General features: G+C 34.9%; 1 protein-coding gene across 1 annotated transcript in view; it reads left to right on the plus strand.

The window, feature by feature from the left end:
- Positions 1 to 21771, plus strand: part of sdk1b (sidekick cell adhesion molecule 1b) — a 405910-nt gene that overhangs the window by 227037 nt on the left and 157102 nt on the right. Inside the window, exons 8-11 of the mRNA XM_056461991.1 lie at positions 2306 to 2420; positions 6134 to 6324; positions 13506 to 13589; positions 19258 to 19455. Of these exons, the coding sequence (XP_056317966.1) occupies positions 2306 to 2420; positions 6134 to 6324; positions 13506 to 13589; positions 19258 to 19455 (588 nt within the window). The remainder of the gene's footprint in view (positions 1 to 2305; positions 2421 to 6133; positions 6325 to 13505; positions 13590 to 19257; positions 19456 to 21771) is intronic.

A 21771-nucleotide genomic window follows, 5' to 3' on the forward strand; every position in this document is an offset into this window, starting at 1 on the left:
ATTGTTCAATTTTGGTGAGCCTGTATGAATTGTAGCCTCAGTTTCCTGTTTTTAGCTGACAGGAGTGGCACCCGATGTGTTCTTCTGCTGCTGTAGCCCATCTGCCTCAAGGTTGGACGTGTTGTGCATTCAGACCGGCTCTTTTCCATAACTCGGTTGTAACTAGTGATTATTTGAGTGACTGTTGCCTTTTTATCAGCTCGAACCAGTCTGGCCATTCTCCTCTGACCTCTGGCATCAACAAGGCATTTGTGCCCACAGAACAGCCACTCACTGGATATTTTATATTTTAACCCTAGAGATGCTTGTGCGTGAAAATCCCAGTAAATCAGCAGTTTCTGTAATACTCAGACCAGCCCATTTGGCACCAACAACCATGCCCTGTTCAAAGTCACTTAAATCCCCCTTCTTCCCCATTCTGATGCTCGGTTTGAACTGCAGCAGATCGTCTTGACCTCGTCTACATGCCTAAATGCATTGAGTTTCTGCCATGTGATTGGCTGATTAGAAATTTGCGTTAACGAGCAGTTGGAAGTGTACCTAATAAAGTGCCCGTGTACATCTACGGTTCTGAAATAATGCTTTGTGTTTAGATGTCTCAGAAAAAGCACTGCTATATATCTTCTTCCTCTTCTTATTGACTTTTCCTGTCCAATTCCAATTCGCTCGCTCCAGTCTTTTGTATTTCATTTTCGCTCTGCTTCGCTAGTTTTTTTTTTTTTTGTGGTTTGTTTGTCATCTTTTTGAATGATGAGATACAGTGAGATGAATGCATAAATTACATACGTTCCTACTGATATTACAAAAGTTAGAGCATCTGTCATGCTCTGGGTTTGGAGGATGTGAGAAAGCATTACACCTTTCCAGTCACTGATCAAAGATCAGATCAAAGCTTGTGAGTGTGCGTGTGTGTCTGTGTGTGTGTTTGCATCCATGTGCCAGTTTATTTGTCATGGTAGACTGGTTTTCATCTGAGGTGCATGTTCACTGTTCTCGTCAATGCTTAAAGGAATCATTCTTATAAATGGAAAATGCTGTTATTTACTCATATCATTTTCTCTTTTATATTTAAAAGTTTCATGAAAGAAAAATGCATGACTTACAGTACAAGCTGCGTATATTACAAGTTTTAGGAGCCATGAAAAATGTCTGTGTGCGTAACACAAATGTATTTTATTTGGTCTGTTTTTAATCTAAAGTCTGAATTACTGAGTCCCTGAGTTGAATCATTTTGTAATTTAGATAAACTGATTCAACTAAAAAAAATCATAAATCACTAATTTTGTAATTAATGTGCCAATAATTAGAGTATAAGCTGTAGAATAATATGGATAAATATAGATATAAAATAATTGTATTTATTTTTTATTTAGCCTGTTTTTAAATCCAGAGTCTGAATTATTGAGTCAGTGAGTTGAATCAATTTGGAAATAAAATAAAGAGATTGACAGAAAATATCTGACTCAAGACAAAATCAAAATGTTTTGCTTATTGTTTAATCAGAAATCACAAAATTTGATATGAATGTGCCAATATTAAGAGTATGAGTTGTGGAATAATATAGATAAATATAAATTTAAAATAATTGTATAAATTAATAAGTCAATACATAAACTTTATAATCTCCTTAATCACTGCAACTGAATTATTAAAGATAAACTCTGGAATCCAGTTGAATGAGAGTGTTTTTGAAAAAAGGGATTAATTGATTCGTTCGAAAAGGCTGATTCATTCATAAATCAGACATAATAATGTCTCACATGAACGCACCATGATAAAATGGTATAGAAATATTAAATAAAATGCATTGCAAGAGCCATGTGCATCTCTTATGATACTTTTATAGTGCTTTTCCATCTTTTTTTTTTCTTCCGATTGTAAGCTCCATTTCTCATTCAGTGTAATTGCACGCAATGACACAAGGAGAAGTAAATGACATAATTTTCATTTTTTTGGCTGAACTATTCCTTTAAAAGATGCAATCACATGTCATTTTCGCCACTCACCTATCTTTCCCCATCTCCAGCTCTTTCTTTCCCTTCTCCATCATCTGTCAACCGAAGATAGTCATTTGACTTTCGTCTGCATGTATTATGTTTTTTTTTTCAAAGAACGCAATGATTGAGGGAGAGAAGAAAAAGAAGAAAGCAAGATAGGAGAAAAAAAAATCTTAGCACCTCATCACAAAACCTTATCTCCCCCATGATGCTCAGTCTATTAACCTGATTGATTGTGCCAATAATCAGCCGTCTCTCTCTCTCTGTCTCATTTTTTTAACCATTCTTCTCCCTGTCTCTCTCCATAGCAGACGTTATTGCCCCGGCTGAATTGGTTGCCCCAGTGATAGTGATTGCACCTAAGAACACATCAGTGGTTGCGGGGGCGAGCGAAGCCACTCTTGAGTGCGTCGCTAATGCGAGGTGGGTCGTCCCGATGGCTCTGACTCACTGCCAGGGGTCCGGTAAAAACAGGGCTCCTCAGTCATTTCTGAGATGTTTGTCATTGTTATATTGCTTTTGTTATCTGTCACACTGGTGACGTCATTTGCATTAGTCATAATTGTGAGCCGAGTCTGTTATTTCCCTTTTCTTGCTTGTAAAACATGATGGCTTTGACTCTGTTATGCATTTGTTAATGTTTAGGTTTGATCAGTTTGGTACATATTTATGAAATGTGTGCTGACATACAATGTCAAGCTGGATGAGCATTTCATTTAAAGGTACAGTTCACCCAAAAATCTAAATTACCTCATTGTTAATCTCCCTCATGTGCTATTAAACCTTTAGTTTCTTTCTTCTGTTGAGCACAAAAGAAGATGTTTTGAAGAATGCTAGTTGCTGGGACCAATCGACCTCCATACTAGGAAAATAAATTACTAAACCTTATATCAACTTTTCCAAAAATATATATACAGCTGAAGTCAGAATTATTTGCCCCCCTGAATTATTAGCCCCCTGTTTATTTTTCCCCCAATTTCTGTTTAACAGAGAAAAGATTTTTTCAACACATTTCTAAACATAATAGCTTTAATAACTCATTTCTAATCACTGATTTATTTTATCTTTGCCATGATGACAGTAAATAATATTTTACTAGATATTTTTCAAGACACTTATGTACAGTTTAACATGACATTAAAAGGCTTAACTAGGTTAATAAGGTTAACTAGGCGGGTTAGAGTAATTAGGCAAGTTATTGTATAACGATGGTTTGTTCTGTAGACTATCGAAAAAAATATAGCTTAAAGGGGTTAATAATATTGACCTTAAAATGGCTTTTAAAAAAATTAAAAACTGCTTTTATTCTAGCCAAAATAAAACAAATAAAACTTTCTGCAGAAGAAAAAATATTATCAGACATACTGTGAAAAAGTCCTTGCTCTGTTAAACATCATTTGGGAAATATTTAAAAAAGAAAAAAAAAAAAAATCAAAGGGGGAGGGGCTAATAATTCTGACTTCAACTGTATATATTTTGTTCAACAAAGAAATACACTCAAACAAGTGAAGGATAAGTAAATGATGAATAAATAAAACAATTTCGGTGAACTATCTCTTTAAATCTTAAATTATTTAAATTAACCTACAGCAATTATTTATGTCACACGTAAGGAAGCTCATTTGAAGTGATTGTTCTTTGGCATTTGATTGGACAAAAAATATCTGTAGCCATTTAGTTGTAAATATACAGTAGCTGCAAGCAGCAATAACAGGCTCAAGCACTATGTGCATTGAGCCTTTACGTATATAGGTAGCCCAAAAATACAATAAGCTATAACATAATTGCTCACTACTTTTAACCAATAGGTGGCTCTTGTATCATATTGACATAGGTGCCAGTTTTATCATAGAATACTGACCCGAACCATAGAGATGAGCCTTTCCAAATGGAACGCAGTGTGTAACACCAAATAACTTCCCCAAGGTAAAAGATCATAGGGACCCAAAGTGTCCATTACTTGTATACTTCAAAATCTTTCATTCCGACGGGCCGTTTGAAAGTGACTAGTTTTGACACTTCAATTTGGAACAACACTTCAATATAGCAGCCATGTTTGTTTTGGCTCCGAAGTGCCCTTCAGACAGTGTTGCCAGATTGGGCAGTGTTGCCAGATTTGAATTTGATTGTGCGGGTAATAAACGGCATTGGCGGGTTGACTAAATTTTGGCGGTTTTGAAATGTAGATTTTATATGAAACTTATTTAACAAAACATGCTCCTATTCCATTCAGTTAGTAGGTACCAGTGCATAGCGCAAACCGCATAGGCAAACCCACAAAAGGATGTGATGAAAGTTGTATCAAAGTCTGACTCCCCTTCGCATGCAGACACATCACAGCGCCTGCAGCGCTGACAGCGGTTTATCATGACACTGTTCTAGATAATTTTTTTCCACAATTGACAGGAAGAACAAACATAAAAGCATTGTCTGATTGACAAGTAGCACCTAATTATGTTCAAAAGAATTTAAAACGGACAAATTTATACCCCATTTCTAAAGTAAAACTTACTCTAATAGGTAGTGTAATCTACACAATATTAAGTTCAGCGTGTGGGTGCCAGTGTGGTTAACTAGGTTAATTTCTATCTAAATAAGTTAAACATATAAATGTTATATTTTGGCCGTTTTTTGTGCATTTGGGACAGCTTTTGGACTGGAAAAAGTCAGCTATATCTGGCAACACTGCCTTCAGATGACAATATTTCTCATTTGGAACGCAGTAACGGTTTGGTGTTGAAATGTCGTAGCTTTGCAGAAATATAATAGATTAATCTCAGAATTAATCTAGATTAAAATGGCTCATTTGAATTCTGCCGAAGGCATTCAGAATATGTGTGATACCCAAAAAAAAGTCTTTGAGAACGTGTTTCTCAAGCCAGGTGGCGCATTAGACCAGGGGCTCATCACCTGTTTCCAATGCATCACCTGTTTTCCAAATGCATCACAAACTGCTTGAGAAACTGTTCTACTATGATAATTGGTGATGAAAATAAATGATGTTCAAGAAGATGTACTTGTGTTTACTAACTGTTTATTCAGTTAAACATGAATGTTGAACTGTAGGCCTTCATGAGCACAAAACAGCGTTTTTTTTTTTTTAAACACCTTAATCCAACTGAAGTCATAACTGAACTAAACAGAAATGGAATTAAGACGTGGAGTATGCATATATTAGTGACATTGTTGAAGAAAACACCGTGATCAAACTATTACCGTCATGTAGGACTTTTCGCCATATCTTCCCACAAGATCCACACACGCGGCTGTCAGTAAAGGACCGTGCACACACACACACACACACACATGCGGAAGTTTTCTTTCCATTTAGCGTGTGTTATTAAAATTCCATAACGCTCTCACCAGTCCTTACTCCTTATTTGCGTCTAATACACCAGTTTGTCACGGGGGCATGAATGAAATGTTCATGAATGAAGGTGAAACTGCACAACTGCAGTTAACGTTCGGCTCACCGGTCAGGTATACGTCCGCGCTAAAATATCAAGGTGAAAGTCATCATAGCATGCGTAGAATAGACCCAGCTCCCAACCCAACTTTGAGAATAGATTAACGGCGTTTTTTTTTATTGCACGATAAGAGTCTTGCTTTAACGCAGCACGTTAACGCTGATAACGGCCTACCACTAATTAAGATGTACAATTTTTTTTTTGAGTTTTTAAAGATTTTTAAATGTTAATCTTATTAAAATTAATTAGCCCGTTATTTACGAAGCAAAAAAAATGCAGATTTAGACAGTTGATGGCGCTAGAGAAATTAAAACTGACATGGTTAATCAATCTGTGTGCCAAATTTCACATTTTTTAACCTCATTTGTGAGCCACTATAGACTTTACAGAGCTGCTATAACAGAAGAACACTAATGGATATAATAGGTACCCATTTATGTTTGACTGTGATTTTTCTGATGTTTTTTTTCTTTTGTTTTATACATTAAAATTAGATTTCGGTGAGATTAGAGCTGCCCACACACTTTATTCACCATATATTGTGTATTTTTCTTGCTTATTTAACAGATAGCTAATTGCTGTGCTCGTTATAGTTCTTGGCATGAGTATTAATGTCAGTATGGCGGTTAATGTGCAGTGTTTGTGTGTGTGTGTGTTTGTGTGGAGCAGATCTCTTGACAGGCTGCAGGTGTTCTGGAAGCGTAATGGGGTGAGACTAACTGCAGGAGTGGACTCGTTCGGTCGCAGGCTGGTCATCAGTAACCCCACTTCAGCAGACGGCGGTCTGTACGTGTGCGAGGCCGCGCTCCGAAACAGCAGTCAAAAGAGCACAGAAGCCAAAGCGTACCTCTCTGTTCTGGGTAAGATGACCAGTGTTGTTCTGTGCTGCATGCAAGTTCTGACAGAATTTTAAATATCACTTTGCTAGAATGCCCTAAAGAGAAAAGTTTTTTGGGGGGTTTTCAGATGGATTTGATTCCAAGCATATCCTTGAATTAAATACCATAGTCAGCTCAATTTTTCTCTTGTATAGTATAAAGTTTGTTATGGTTTTTGGCACTTGGTGACATTTAGGTAATCCCTCTGGGCAGCTATTTCCAGTCAAGTACAGCTCCTGTCCTGTTTTCCAAACTTATGTATCAATTACTGTAGATAAGCCAAATTGGCAAAAACATGCATGCACACACACACAAACACGCACACACACACATACACACACAAAAACTATAACAATACCTTCATTGTCCATTGGTGTTGATGCTGATAAAGATATTATGAAAGTCGTTTCTGCCACTGAATACAACAATTATAGGTAACATAAGGTAAATGTGACCTTTTTGAGTAATGAGTTCTGACTTTTTTTATCAGATTTGTAAGTTAAAGGGATACAGTTCACCCACCAATTAAAATACTGTCATTTACTCACCCTTTACTTGTTTGAAAAATTTATTAGCTTCTTTTTTCTGTTAAAAATTTTGAAAAATGTTGGAAACCTGTAACCATTGACTTCCAAAGTGTTTGTTTTTGGAAAATAATTTATCCCAAAAATGAAGTAGTTCACCCTAAAATGAAAATTCTGTAATTTACTCACCCTGTACTTTTTTTTAAACCTTTATTAGTTTTTTTTATTCTGTTAAACACAATAGAAGATACTTTGGAAAATGTTGGAAGTCTGTAACCATTCACTTACATAATGTTTGTTTTTGGAAGGTAATTTCACCCAAAAATTGAAATACTGTCATTTTCTCACGCTTTACTTGTTTGAAAATTGTATTAGTTTCTTTTTGTCTGTTAAACACAAAAGATGAGATTTTGAAAAATGTTGGAAACCTGTAACCATTGTACCATAGTGTTTGTTTTTGAAAGGCAATTTCTCCCAAAAATGTAATAGTTCACCCCAAAATGAAAATTCTGTAATTTACTCACCCTTTACTTGCTTGAAAATTTTATTAGTTTCTTTTTTTCTGTTAAACACAAAAGCAGATATTTTGAAAACTGTTGGAAACCTGTAACCATTGACTTTCATAATGTTTGCTGTTGGTAGGTAATTTCACCCAAAAATGAAAATACTGTAATTTACTTATCCTGTACTTGTTTGAAACCTTTATTAGTTTCTTTATTCTGTTAAATACAAAAGAAGATATTTAGAAAAAGGTTGGAAGTCTGTAACCATTGACTTCCATAATGTTTGTTTTTGGAAAGTTAATTTTACCCAAAAATGAAGTAATTCACCCAAAAATTAAGATTCTGTCATTTACTCACCCTTTACTTGTTTGACACTTTTATTAGTTTATTTTTTCTGTTAAACACAAAAGAAGATATTTTGAAAAATGTTGGAAACCTGTAACCATTAATTTCCATTGTGTTTGTTTTTGGAAGGTAATTTTAACCAAAAATGAAGTAGTTCACCGAAAAATGAAAACTCTGTAATCTACTCACCCTGTACTTGTTTAAAACTATTAGTTTCTTTAATCTGTTAAACACAAAAGAAGAGATTTTGAAAAATGTTGAAAACCTGTAACCAATGACTTTCATAGTATTTGTTTTTTCTACTATGGAAGTCAATGGTTACAGGTTTTCAGCTTTCTTTAAAGTATCTTCTTTAGTGTTCAACAGATGAAAGAAACTAAAAAGGGTGAGGGTGAGTAAATAGTGAGTACATTTTCGTGTTTGAGGGGTAATTATACTTTTAACGTCTTACAAATAAATCATTAATCATATAGTTTGTTTTACTGTAATGTGGATTTTAAGTAAGCTCGATTCTGCCACTGAATAAAAACTAAATAAGAGATTTTTTTTTTTCAGAATCGTGAGTCTCACGAATCATTAATCATTACAGTTATCATTCTTAGACTGCAAAAATATTGTCAGATCAGGCGATGCTTTTAGAAATAGATTCATTTTTCAGATAGTGACCTTAAGCTCAACCTACAGTTATTTCAGTCTTTCTTTAGATATTAGTTAAGCTACACTCAGTGACATGCTTATGCTGACCAGATCAAAATAAGTGCTTAGAATGACACTGAAATCTGGCGTCACACATGCATCATCAAAACGACATGCACAAAGGGAATATCTCACCTCTTTGCTCATGAATATTAACTGGATCAAGTGACATTGCCCAGTAGCTCGAACTGATTTACTAAAGCTGTTCCACTGCGGAGAAAGCTCCAACGAAGCGACTGATGGATAGGTTTGATTAAGAAATCTTTCTGAGGGTGTGGAAAGTGTCAGTTTGAATTCAGAAATACATTGAATTCCAAAATCACAATTGAACCTGCCTTGATCACATTTTAATCAACGGGCGGCTACATCATAAGTGACAGCAGAAGTTAAAGGGATAGTTCACCCAAAAATGAAAACTTATTCACTATTTACTCACCCTCAAGTGGTTGCAAATATTTATAACCCCTTTTCTGTTGACTACTAAAGAAAGTATTTTGAATAGAGCTGAAAACCTGTAACCAACGAATTCCATAGTAGGAACAAAAACAAATACTATTGAAGTCAATGGTTTCATTGAATTTTTGGTTTTGGAAGAACAATCCTTATGTGTAAGACTTTTTTCATAAATAAATCCAAAATATTCTAGAACAGTGTCATGTTGTCACGATGACCAGCAATCTAGCCCTTGCAGATCACTGGAAAACATTCACTATCACCCGAACTACAATTCTGTCACCGACCAGCACTACATTTCCCATCAGGCACCTCACTCACACACCAGTTCCTGATTACCCTTGATTACTTGCACACAGCTGTAGCTCATGAAGACTTATTATGTAAACGATACATACATTTCACATTCTCACACACATTGCTGGTGTCATATATTTTGCTGAATTATGTACTTAGACTATCCCAAATGTTATGAAGAATGTTCTGAGATTCTGAGAAATAAGCTATTTTGACGTCATACACCCTCAATTTCTGCTTTTGGTTTTATCCAATATAATTTCTGCTGGAGTTCCATAGGATGCATTGAAGACCGCAACTCTCATGATTCCACACTCAGGGTGCTTTCACACCTGTAGATCGATTGTTTTGTTCCGGAACAGAGAATAAAATTGTTACAATGTTGCTTTTTTGTCCTTGCTGCGGTTCGCTTTCACACGGCAAAGTTTCCAAATGGACCAAACATGGACCAAACAAAACAAGTAAACTCTCCTCAAATTTGGTAGAGTTTGATATATTTTTTTCTGGGATTCCTCTCAGATGTCATTCATCGTTATTTTAATTTATGACAATAAGAAATGAGACATTATAAGTGAGAAGGTAAACTTTCACACCCACACACATAGTCATCACCTCATACTTAACCTCATTTCAATTGTCAAGGGTTCTAAAAATATATCGATTATATATCACAAGTCGAGTAATCCAAAAAGGTAATGATATTATACATACATACAGTTGAAGTCAGAACTATTAGCCCCCCTGTTTATTTTTTTCCCCAATTTCTTAACGGAGAGAAGATTTTTTTCAACACATTTCTAAACATAATAGTTTTAATAACTCATTTCTAATAATAGATTTTTTTTTCTTTGCCATGATGACAGTAAATAATATTTGACTAGGTTAATTAGGTTAACTAGGCAGGTTAGGGTAATTAGGCACGTTATTGTATAATGATGGTTTGTTCTGTAGACAGTTGAAAAAAAATTGCTTAAAGGGGCTAATAATTTTGACCTTAAGATGGTTCATAAAAATTTTTAAACTGTTTTTATTCTAGCCGAATATAAAACAAATAAGACTTTCTCCTGAAGAAAAAATATTATCAGACATACTGTGAAAATTTCTCTGTTTTAAACATAATTTGGGAAATATTTAAAAAAGAAAATCAAAGGGGGGCTAATAATTCTGACTTCAACTGTATATATATTTAAATAGTTCTGTGAGACTGCATGCTTTCACTTTCGTTTTCAACATAAAATGCACTTTTACTGGTTGGAATGATATCTTGTTCTAGTCATCATTCTCTCTTATAGTCATATTTATGGCCATTACATATCCATAATACACTGTGATATAGCCACTGTGATATAGTTTGTTAGTTCGTTGTATTGTATTGCTTTCTCACTATAACCGAACCACTCCAGAATTCGCTTCAACCCAACACCTCATTCAGGCGGTCTCAATCCCGATTGATTTGGTGCGAATCAAAGAGCAATTGTTGGTTTCACATACTGTATGCCCAATCAAACCGCACTAAGGAGGCGGGTACAAGGGGGCAGGAACCATGTAGGAGTGAAAGCACCCTCAATCAAGGAGTCGTTAAACAGCGCCTTTGTTTGTTGTGAGCAACTGCCCTCTAGTGGTGAAAATGACATAATCTGCCTTTAAAATCCAATCTATACTGTGAAAACCAGCTGTGTTGTAAATACTGAATTGTTGTTTTACACATCTAGTTACATATTCGCTAAACTCTCATGCTCATTATAAACTTTTATTCACACATTGACAAATTGTCTCCTAATATTCCTTGTCAAATCATTAATTATTAATCTCAGCATAATAAATCTCAGTTTCCAGTGTTTTAGAAGGTCATCGGGCTTAAACATCCCCAACCTCTTTGATCCCAAAACACAAATATTACTCTCTGCCCTGAGATCTGTTTCAGCAAAAGATGAGCTATGAATATTTATACCTCAACTCACACTCTTATTAGAAACAGCAACGAATATTCGTTCAATGAGCTTATCTGACAGGTGTGCGCCTTACATGATTGGGCGAAAGGGGAGGCATGCATATGCATGAGGCAGCCAATGGAGTGATGAATAAATTGGGGCTGTTGGAGGCTCAGAGAGACTTTTATAGAAAGATAAAGTGAACATGTCAGAGCAGCCAGCAGTGGAAAAGAGGTTGAGACGGAGGAGGTATTTATTGTTTCTGCCGTTGAATCCGATCCAGGCGCCAATCTGAATATGTATATCCTCATCTGCATAAACGTACAATGAGACAGAATAAGTGCTGATTTGTTGAGAAAGAACGAAAAGGAAGAGAGCAAAGCGAGAATAAAAGATGGGTGCGAATTAGAAACAAAGTAACATTGTTATGCTGTTCCTCTTGTTGTTGTTGTTATTTGTTTAACCCCCTCCTTTTTTCTCAGTATTCTTTGGTAAGTGAAAAGCTGTTATCAGCATCACGCTTAACAGGTTCTTTGTCTCTTTTCATTTGGAGTGAGTTAGACAAGGCGAGAAGAGAAAAAAAGCATGGTGTGTGAAAAAAAGTAACAGGAGTCTTGCTCTTCCTGTCATGAAACTCGAAAATAAAAGTGCTGTCGATGAAAAAGTTTTCTTTTGCTTATATACATACAGTATACACACTGACCAGCCACTTTATTAGGTACACCTGTTTAACTGCTTGCTAACGCAAATTTCTAATCAGCCAATCACATGCCAGCAGCTTAATGCATTTAGACATGGTCAAGAGGATCTGTTGCAGTTCAAACCGAGCATCAGAATGGGAAAAAAGGGGTGATTTAAGTGACTTTGAAGTTCACATGACAACGAGTTCACTGTACTCAATTGGCCTGCACAGTCATCAGATATCAATCCAATAAAGCACCTTTGGCATATGGTGGAATGGGAGATTCGCATCATGGATGTGCAGTTGACAAATCTGCAGCAGCTGAGTGATGCTATCATGTTAATATGGACCAAAATCTTTAAGGAATATTTCCAGTAGCTTGTTGAATCTATGCCACGAAGGATTAAGGCAGTTCTGAAGGCAAAAGGGGTTCAACCTGGTACTAGTAAGGTATACCTAATAAAGGCCGGTGAGTGTATGTAACATTTGTTACTGTTAAAATGAGCTAAGCATGGCACAAAATACTGCTACTTCTGGTCTGACTTCTTGTTTTTATATGCCGTTTAGTAAAAGTACACATCCATACATTTCAATCTTTCATCGTGACATCAAAAAGCACATCTTGTCTCCCTGTTTTCCCTCAAGAACACACTCAGATTGATGATAATTGGTGAAAAATATAAATCCAAGTACATAAACAGCCGCACAGAACATCTAAGCGACCACCTAGTGATACCCTAGAAACTTCCCAACACACCTTAGCAACCACCTTGGAAAGAATAAAACATACAGAATATCCAAGCATTATGACTTAGCAAATACCTAAAACATCTAATCAACCATCTAAAAACTACCTAAAACATATATTATTCGGCCACATGATGGTACATCTGATGTTTATGGAATGCGGGAGGTTCTCATATACATACAGTTTCTTTTAAATATGTAAAAAGCAGAAATTATTAGTTATTTTTGTGGCAATTAAATGTTGTTTATGCTGAAAAGTCTATTGCACACACATTGAATGCAAATCAGTTTTGATGTGATCAGTGCTATTTGATTACTAAAATGTATTTTGAGTCAAGATTAAAGGGGAAAAAATGGAAAAAACTGAATCCTGAAATATTAAAATGTAATAAAAAAAAGAAAATAACAGATTTTAAAATAAAAATGACAGATTATAAGAGTAGTGTTAAGATTATTTTCATTCATAGTAAATATTAACAAAATAGATAAATAAATAAATAAATAAATAAATAAAAGAAAACTCACAGTTTGGATTTCTTAGAGCTAAAGTCACAATGTTGCCACCAATGTTGCAATTTTAGGCCCAATGAAAGAATATTTGAGGTTAGCCTGCTTGCTAGAACTTATAATACTAATAACCTCTGGGGGCTCCCAAAAGTGCATGGGACCTTAGAATCATCCTAACTTAGCCCCACTTAGTGTTACCCCTGGTTGCAATCACCCATAGTATCCAGTTAACTTCCTGAATATACCCTATCAACCACCTAGAACACATCAGAAATCATCTAAGAATACTCTAGACACCATACAATCACCTACTGTACCAACCACTAGCATCTAGCAATACCCTAGCAAAACCACTCAGCTTTTACCAACATTCCAGTGATACTGTAGGAGTTTCACATTTTACCCCTTATTTTCTAAAGGTATGTTTAAATCTTGTTTGCACTTACAATTTTTTATTTGTGTTTTCGTATGAGCACAGAATCTCCACACTTTACATCAAAACCAAAGCGGTCTATGATTGCAGAAGTTGAAAAAAACGTGGAGCTTCAGTGTCATGCCAAAGGTAAGCTTCGCCCACCGCCCTAGAATAGACAAGCCACTGTGAGTTTGACCACTTTAGAGTCATATAAAACATATCCTACATTCTTAATATTGTATACCATTTTCCCTGCAGGAAACTTTAATCGTCAAGCTCAAAGTATGTTTTACATTGTACAAAAATAGGGTTTAAGTGAGCCTGATGGAAAATTTGCATCCATATTCCACACACATACTATATGTGCACTGCCTGATTTTTATATGCAATGTTGAGATTCAACTTGTTTACATTTTGTTTAAAGGAACACTTTTTGGAAATAGGCTAATCTTATAACTCCCTCAAAGAGTTGATGAGCATTTTTGAAGCCATTCAGCTGATCTCCGAGTCTGGTGGGAGCATTTTAGCTTAGCTTAGCATAAATCATTGAATCAGATTAGACCATTAGCATCTCATTCAAAATTCAATAAAAGAGTTTTAATATTTTTCCCAGTTAAAGCTTGACTGTTTTGTAGTTACATTGTGTACAATTAAAAGTTTAAAGTTCCTATTTTTTTGGTCAATATGGCTAGGTACTATACTCTAAGTTTGACGTAATAATAAAGGAACTTTACTGCTGTACCATGGTTGCAGCAGGCACAATAATATTCAAGCTAGGTCAAGCTGTTTGTGCAACATGCTACTTGTCTAATCCGATTCAATGATTTATGCTAATCTAAGCTAAAAGTACTCTTGCTAAATCCGAACATTAGCTAAATGGATTCAAAAATAGTAAAACTCAACTTTTTAACTTTTTAAACTCCAAAATAAGCCCATTTACAAAATAAAGTGTCATGATATTGTATTATTATTCATTTGGCCTCAATAATCAAGAAAAAATATGATAATGTAACCAAATGTAGCCTATATTTTAGAAGCATAATGTATCTGACAGATGTATCTTTTAATAGTGTGATGTTAGCATGCTCGTATTTAGCGTGTCCCAGTTTGCTTTTGAGCTGTTATTTGCTACAAGATGTCTTTGCATTCTTTTTGTGCTGAGTCGACCGCAAGACTTGCCGTCATCAAAGACGTTTGTCGCCTCACAAACTTGACCTTTCTACCACATCAACCTCTGCTCATTTTCTCAACGTGGCCTTATTTAAATTCATCTTTATTTAATTGACTAAATAAGTGATCTGGAATAAGTGGTCAAGTACTTTAGAAATCGGATTAGACCATTAGCATCTCACTCCAAATTCAGTAAAATAGTTTAAATATTTTTCCTATTTAAAGCTTGACTATTTAGTAGTTACATTGTGTATAATTAAAAGTTTAAAGTTCCTATTTTTTAGGTTAATATGGCTTGGAACTATACTCTCAATTTGACGTAATAATCAAGGAAATTTACTTCTGTACCATGGTTGTAGCAGGCACAACAATATTCAAGCTGGGTCAAGCTCTAAATAGGAAAATGGCCAAAATTCTTTTTTTTTTTTTTGCTTGTGCAACATACTAATTTGCTAATCCAATTCAATGATTTATGCTAAGCTAAACTAAGCTAAAAGTGCCTTTCAACTTTCTTAACTCCAAAATGAGCCCATTTACAATAAAAATTGGTGTGTCATGATATTTTATTATCATTCTTTTGGCCTTAATAATCAAGCATAATGTATCTGACAAATGTATCTTTTGTGTATGTGTAATGTTAGCATGCTCGTATTTAGCGTGTCCCAGTTTGCTTTCGCGTCACCATTTGCTACAAGATGTCTTTGAGTTTTTGTGCTGAGTCGACCGCAAGACTTGCCGTCATCAAAGCCGTTTGTCACCTCAAAAACTTGACCTTTCCGTCAAGCACCACATCAACCTCTGCTCATTTTCTCAACGTGGCCTTATTTGTATTCATCTTTATTTAATTGACTAAATGAGTGATCTGGAATAAGCGGTCAAGTACTTTAGAAATCGGATTAGACTATTAGCATCTCACTCCAAATTCAGTAAAAGAGTTTAAATATTTTTGACTAGTCTGTAGTTACGTTGTGTACAATTAGAAATTTAAAGTTCCTATTTTCTAGGTTGATATGGCTACCCTGCTAAAAAATCCAGCTGGTTGACCAGCCTTGTTTTAGAGGGGTTTTGGCCATTTCCAGGCTGGTTTCCAGCCATTTCTTATGGTCATGGTCTTAGCTGGTCAGGCTGGAAAATTACCAGCTAAATCCAGCTAAAACCAGCTTGACCAGCCTGGTTTAAGCTGGACATAGCTGGTTTTGGCCGGGCACCCAGCCTGGCTAGGCTGGTCAAGCTGGTTTAAGCTGGTCATCTCCCAGCCTGACCAGCTAAGACCAGGCTGGAAATAGCTGGAAACCATCCTGGAATGGGCAAAACCCCTCTAAAACCAGGCTGGTCGACCAGCTAAAACCAGCTAACCAGCCTAGGCTGGTTTAAGCTGGATTTTTCAGCAGGGTAGGAACTATACTCTCAGTGTGACGTAATAATCAAGGAACTTTACTGCTGTACCATGGGTCAAACTCTAAATAGGAAAACGGCCAAAATCCTTTTCTCTTTTTTTGTTTGTTTGTGCGACATGCTAATTGTCTTATCCGATTCAGTGATCTATGCTAAGCTAAGCTAAAATGCTATTGCCGAATCTGGACATTAACTAAATGGATTTTAAAAAATGGTAAAAGTCAACTTTTTGACCTAACTACAAAATAAGCCCAATAAAATTGGAGTGTCATGATATTTTATCATTCATTTGGCCTCAATAATCAAGAAAAAATCTGATATTGTAACCAAATAGATCTTAAAAAAAGCATAATGTGTCTGACAAATATATCTTTTACTATTGTAATATTATACAATATATATTTAGCGTGTCCCAATTTGCTTTCGAGTCACTGTTTGCTACAAGGTGTCTTCGAGTTTTTGTGCTGAGTCGACCGCAAGACTTGCTGTCATCAAAGCCTTTGTCGCCTCACAAACTTGACCTTTCCGCCAAGCACCACATCAACCTCTGCTCATTTTCTCAACGTGGCCTTATTTGAATTCATCTTTATTTAATCGACTAAATGAGTGATCTGGAATAAGCGGTCAAGTACATTAGAAAAGACGAGCGAGGCGCTAATGGCATTAGCCGCTAATTGGTGTCACTGTTCATATTATGTTAGGATCTAGTTAAAAGACATTAGGTATATCATTGGCACACAGGGCAACGGAGGAGTTGAAAATCCTTTTAACAAGCTGCGCAAATCTGACCTACATTTCAGCAACAAAGTGCCAAGTGTCTAAAAGTTACACTTTTCATGGCTTCTAACAAGGGAAATTCGTAAAGAGAGACCTCAAACGCTTCTTTCTTCTCCCCTTCTTTCTTTCGTAATATTTTTCCTCCTTTATTGAACAGAAATCTGGACAGTTTCTCCTTCGCCAAACTTTTTTGAAAGTACTGAGACTTTTCCTTTTCATGTGGCAGAGATTGTACCTCTTGCAATTTACACTTGCCTTGAATCTCGACTCGTTCTTTTTGCACTTTCGCAAGGGTGTGAAGCTGAGTTTGCGTGCACTTTGTCATAAACTGTCAGAAATTTAATTACAGCGAGCTTGTTTTTGACAGGCTTATTTTAACATCCTTGTCTTGCATCCCTGTGGGTGTGACACGACTCTCAACGCCGAGACTCCTCTGCTATATTTGACCTTTTAAATAGTTGAGCTGTAGGATTTATCCATGATATACTCTTTCATTTGCATGCCATGATGAGCGTATCATGAGTTGCTTCAGACCGACTTAATTTACAATTATTGCTAATGCGCATAATTGGCGTTTTATTCATTTCTGCACTCACTTCTTGATTTCTCAGTCAGACTTTTATCTTGATCTCCCTCTCTCGTGCTCTCTTTTTTTGGCGGTGAAGCATGTCAAAATTTTATTGGAAGTTTAATCAATCAAAGCCAATTTATTAGATTAAATTTTCATTAATTAAAGCAAAGTGTGCCCTGATGAAGGTTTATTGATGAAAACGTTAACTTTGTGATAAATCAAGCTCTCCGTGTGGGTGTGTGGCTGCTTTGGTAATAATTTTCTCTTCTACCAAATGTCAGGTGGCATTCGTGTAAATCTGCACTGTAAGAATTTGGGCTAGCTGCTTATATACCGAGATGGATTTATGCATACGCATTCCAGGAATGTGCCTGTGCTTGCATGTTCAGATTGGACTCGATTACAATGCTAAACTATACCCTGGGATGTGTTTGTATTATTATATTATATTATATTATATTATATTATATTATATTATATTATATTATATTATATTATATTATATTATATTATATTATATTATATTATATTATATTATATTATATTATATTATATTATATTATATTATATTTAGTCATTCATTCACCAGCAACATATTAAATTGATCGCATTTTTTTTATTACATCAGTTTTTAGTAAATTGATCAAATGTATGTGTAGCCAAATGGCAACACTGTGCAATAGTGGAACGTGAAATATTGCAATGGGTTTAGCTAGCTAGCAAGGTCAGCTGTGAACTTTTAAGTTGTAACAATAACAACATGAATGCTAGTAATATAATGCTGATTAGTTGTATGTTAATGACATTTGCATTATAGATAATATTTATATTTACTGCGTGTTGTATACATGATAATACAATGTTATGTTTGTTTTCAATAATATTCAGCAAAAAAGAATGGAGTAAATGAAAGCTGTTTGAATATGAGTTGTTGGAAAGCATGTATAAGGTTTCAAGTTCTGTGTTGAAGCTTATAATACTGCAACTACTATTAAATACTTTCAATCAACAAAATTATTAATTATAAAGAATTTTTTTTATTTGAAATTTTGAATCTAAGTTAGATTCACTGTCGGACATTGTTGCCATTTGGCAACATATCGTAAAGTACCTTAAAAAAAATTCCAATTTATTTTTTACAGCACTTCAAGTTAAGCCATTCTAAGAAAAGAAAAACAGTCAAATATATATATTTTTAGAGATTTATCATAATGTGTGGGGTACAGGGTTAAATCATTCCAAGTTTAAATGTTGGAATGTTCGAAAGGAATAGAGTATAGGAGGGATAACTGGGAATAGAACACAACCAGGAACTATGTTCTAACTACAGCTCCAGAGGTGTAGTTGCAAACATACAAGTTTGCAAATGTTCGTTGGAACGATGGTTTTGGGAAATGCCAAATCAACAAACTTTGTTTGTAACAACGGAACTTACAACCTTAATTGGCTAACGATGGTTTTCAGGATTGATTGTTGGTCCCCAGTTATGTTTTAAAACTACAGTTTTTGATTAAAATACATTTTGTAATTTATTTTTCTAAATAAATAATGTAGCTGAAATCCTCTAACATTTCTTCTGACACTTTTGATCAATTTAATATGTCTTTGGTGAATAAAATACTCACTTTTTGTTTTACATATCCCAAACTTTTCAAAAATAGTGTATTATCCACAAAATTTATAAGCAGCACAACTGTTTTAAACATTGATGATAATAATACATATCTTTCATCTTATGAGAATGATTTCTATAGGATCATCTGACACTTAAACTTGAAGAAATGAAGCTGAAAATGACGGCTTTGCCATCACAGGATAAATAAATTATGTATAATAGTGTATGTTTATTTAAGATCTATGATAGCTGCTGAAACACCTTGTCATGCTTAATGTATTATTCAGGGGTTCCCACACCGAAGCTGGAGTGGTTCAAAGATGCCGTCCCTCTCTCCACACTCAACAACTCTCGATACAAGCTCACCACCTCCTCGATGGTTCTTCAAGTGCGGAGAATCCAACCAGACGATGCCGGAATATTTCAATGCTTTGCTGAAAACACAGCTGGAGAAGTCCAGGCACACACCAACCTGGTTATCACAAGTAAGATCAGAAATATTTCACTCAAAAAAATCTGCCATTCACTCACAGTCCTTTATGACTGATTCACTTTTTTGACTGTTTTTGTTGCCAGTCGCCCCAGCATTTTGAATGATTTTCACCCAAATATGATGGCATGATACAATGTGCCACAATATTTTGTACTTGAATATATGAGCATATTACATGTAAGGGATAAAATAGGATTAAATATATAATCGGTTGTTATCGTAGCCCAACAGGCTGTTTTATAAAACCTGTTTCACACCGCAAGCGTAAGCAGAGTGTAAGCAGTGCGTGTTTTTCGGCATCCATGTTAACAGATTAGCACGAGGTGTGATCGTCACTGAAGCAGCAGTGCTGCGATAGTTATGGTGCTGGGTCTTTTTTTGCCACACTTCTTACGCTCAGTTAAAGTGAAAATGCATTGATAATGACCAAAAACACATTAAATGACAGTAAAATGTAGCAATTTCACCCAATAAATGCATCGATAATTTCCACTGATTTTTATATATTCAATCAAATGAACTTAAACGATTAAAAACGGCAACAAATATTTATTTGGGCTTGAACTACAAAACCAAATTTAAAACAATTTTAGTATCAGTTTTGCTTAAGTTGCACACTAGTTTGATAATATGTAAATGTTATTATAAGAAGCAGATAGTACTGTAGGATCTAAATGATTTGTAAAATAAAGACTTGCAGGTTAAGGAAACAGCATAGGAGGAAGTTGCCATGGGCCTTGGTGCAGATGGAAAGTAAAAAAAGTGTATTTATAGATAGATAGCTAACTGCTAGGGCAAACGCCTGCGTGCTGCTTCTGCTCTCCATATGCGCTGTGCACGCGCCGCTCACACTTTGCTCGTGCTTGCGGTGTGAAACCTGGATGTACTTTGTCCTGCTTATAGAATACTACTTGTTACAAAATGTAAAAATTAGACACAAAACATTGTTCTGAGCTGTGATAGTTTATTAATTATTTAATTAAATGCAAAAATCTGACAGAAATGAAAATTTCTGAATGGAGCCTACACTAACTTACGTATTGTTTAGCCACAAGATGGCACCAAACATTCAAAAACAGTGGCATGACAAACAAGCATATGAATATAGATGTTATTATATTCATTGATGGTCAAGAGGAATTAAAAATACCAAAATGAGCTTGTGTTATTAGATTTAGCGGATGTTATCCAGGAATAACATACCTTGGAGTGTCGTGACTGACCAATCAGAATCAAGTATTCCAGACAACAAATAAAAATGATGTATTATTTTATATTACTAGTTATATTACTAATATAATACATACATACATACATACACTACGGACAATTTAGCTTACCAATTCACCTATATCGTGCGCACAGCGCCACCGTGATGCTAATAATAATAATAATAATAATAATAATAATAATAATAATAATAATAATAATAATAATATTAATAATAATAATAATAATAATAATAATAATAATAATAATAATAATTAAATGATACAATATTTATAAAAATATTAATTAATTAATTAAATTATATTATAATAATATAATAAAAAAAAACTGCCTCAGTTTAAAAAAACAAACAAAAAAACATAATTTTTTATCTTCAATTGTTTTATTGTTTTGAATATATCACATATTTGCATCATGAATGCAAATAGTTTCATTAAAAATAAGTTTTTGGCATTTTTTTATAGTGATTCATTAGTAATTTTCTTCCAAAATGTGCGTTTTAGGATATTGTGGAAAATCTGAAGATTGCAAAATGGCCGATGTTTACTCTTGAATGTCCATGACGTGTTGAAGGCTAATACTATTTATTGGCTAACTTTGTCTGTCTTAACATACCTTTCATAATATTTCAACAATTGTTTATTAAATGTTCAAGAGCTAGCAATTAAGTTAGATGATATGCTAATTTAAGAAATGATCAAATGCTAATGCTGTCTACAGTCGATGTAATGCAACACAACACAACACTTTGGATGTTAAGCCAATGGCTCGTTTAGCTTCTTAGCATAGCATAGTAGCAGACAGTATTAAACAAACCCATTCATGCTAGTTTTGTTTCTGTTTTGAATTAAATTTTGTGCTTTGATTCTACAAAGTATCCTACTTTTTTATGTTTGTGAAATGAGCTATTAGTTTGGACAGTCACAAGGGTGAGTAAACGATGGCAGGATTTTCATTTTTGGTTGAGCTATTGCTTCAAGCTAATGGAAGGATGGTGCATAAATACAGCCATGGATGTTTTAAAAGTCAGTGATCTCGCTCTCTTCTCTTCTCGCTTGTGAATTGATCAGGGAGTTCA

Source organism: Danio aesculapii, chromosome 1 (genome assembly GCF_903798145.1).
Source record: "Danio aesculapii chromosome 1, fDanAes4.1, whole genome shotgun sequence".
Taxonomy (NCBI): domain Eukaryota; kingdom Metazoa; phylum Chordata; class Actinopteri; order Cypriniformes; family Danionidae; genus Danio; species Danio aesculapii.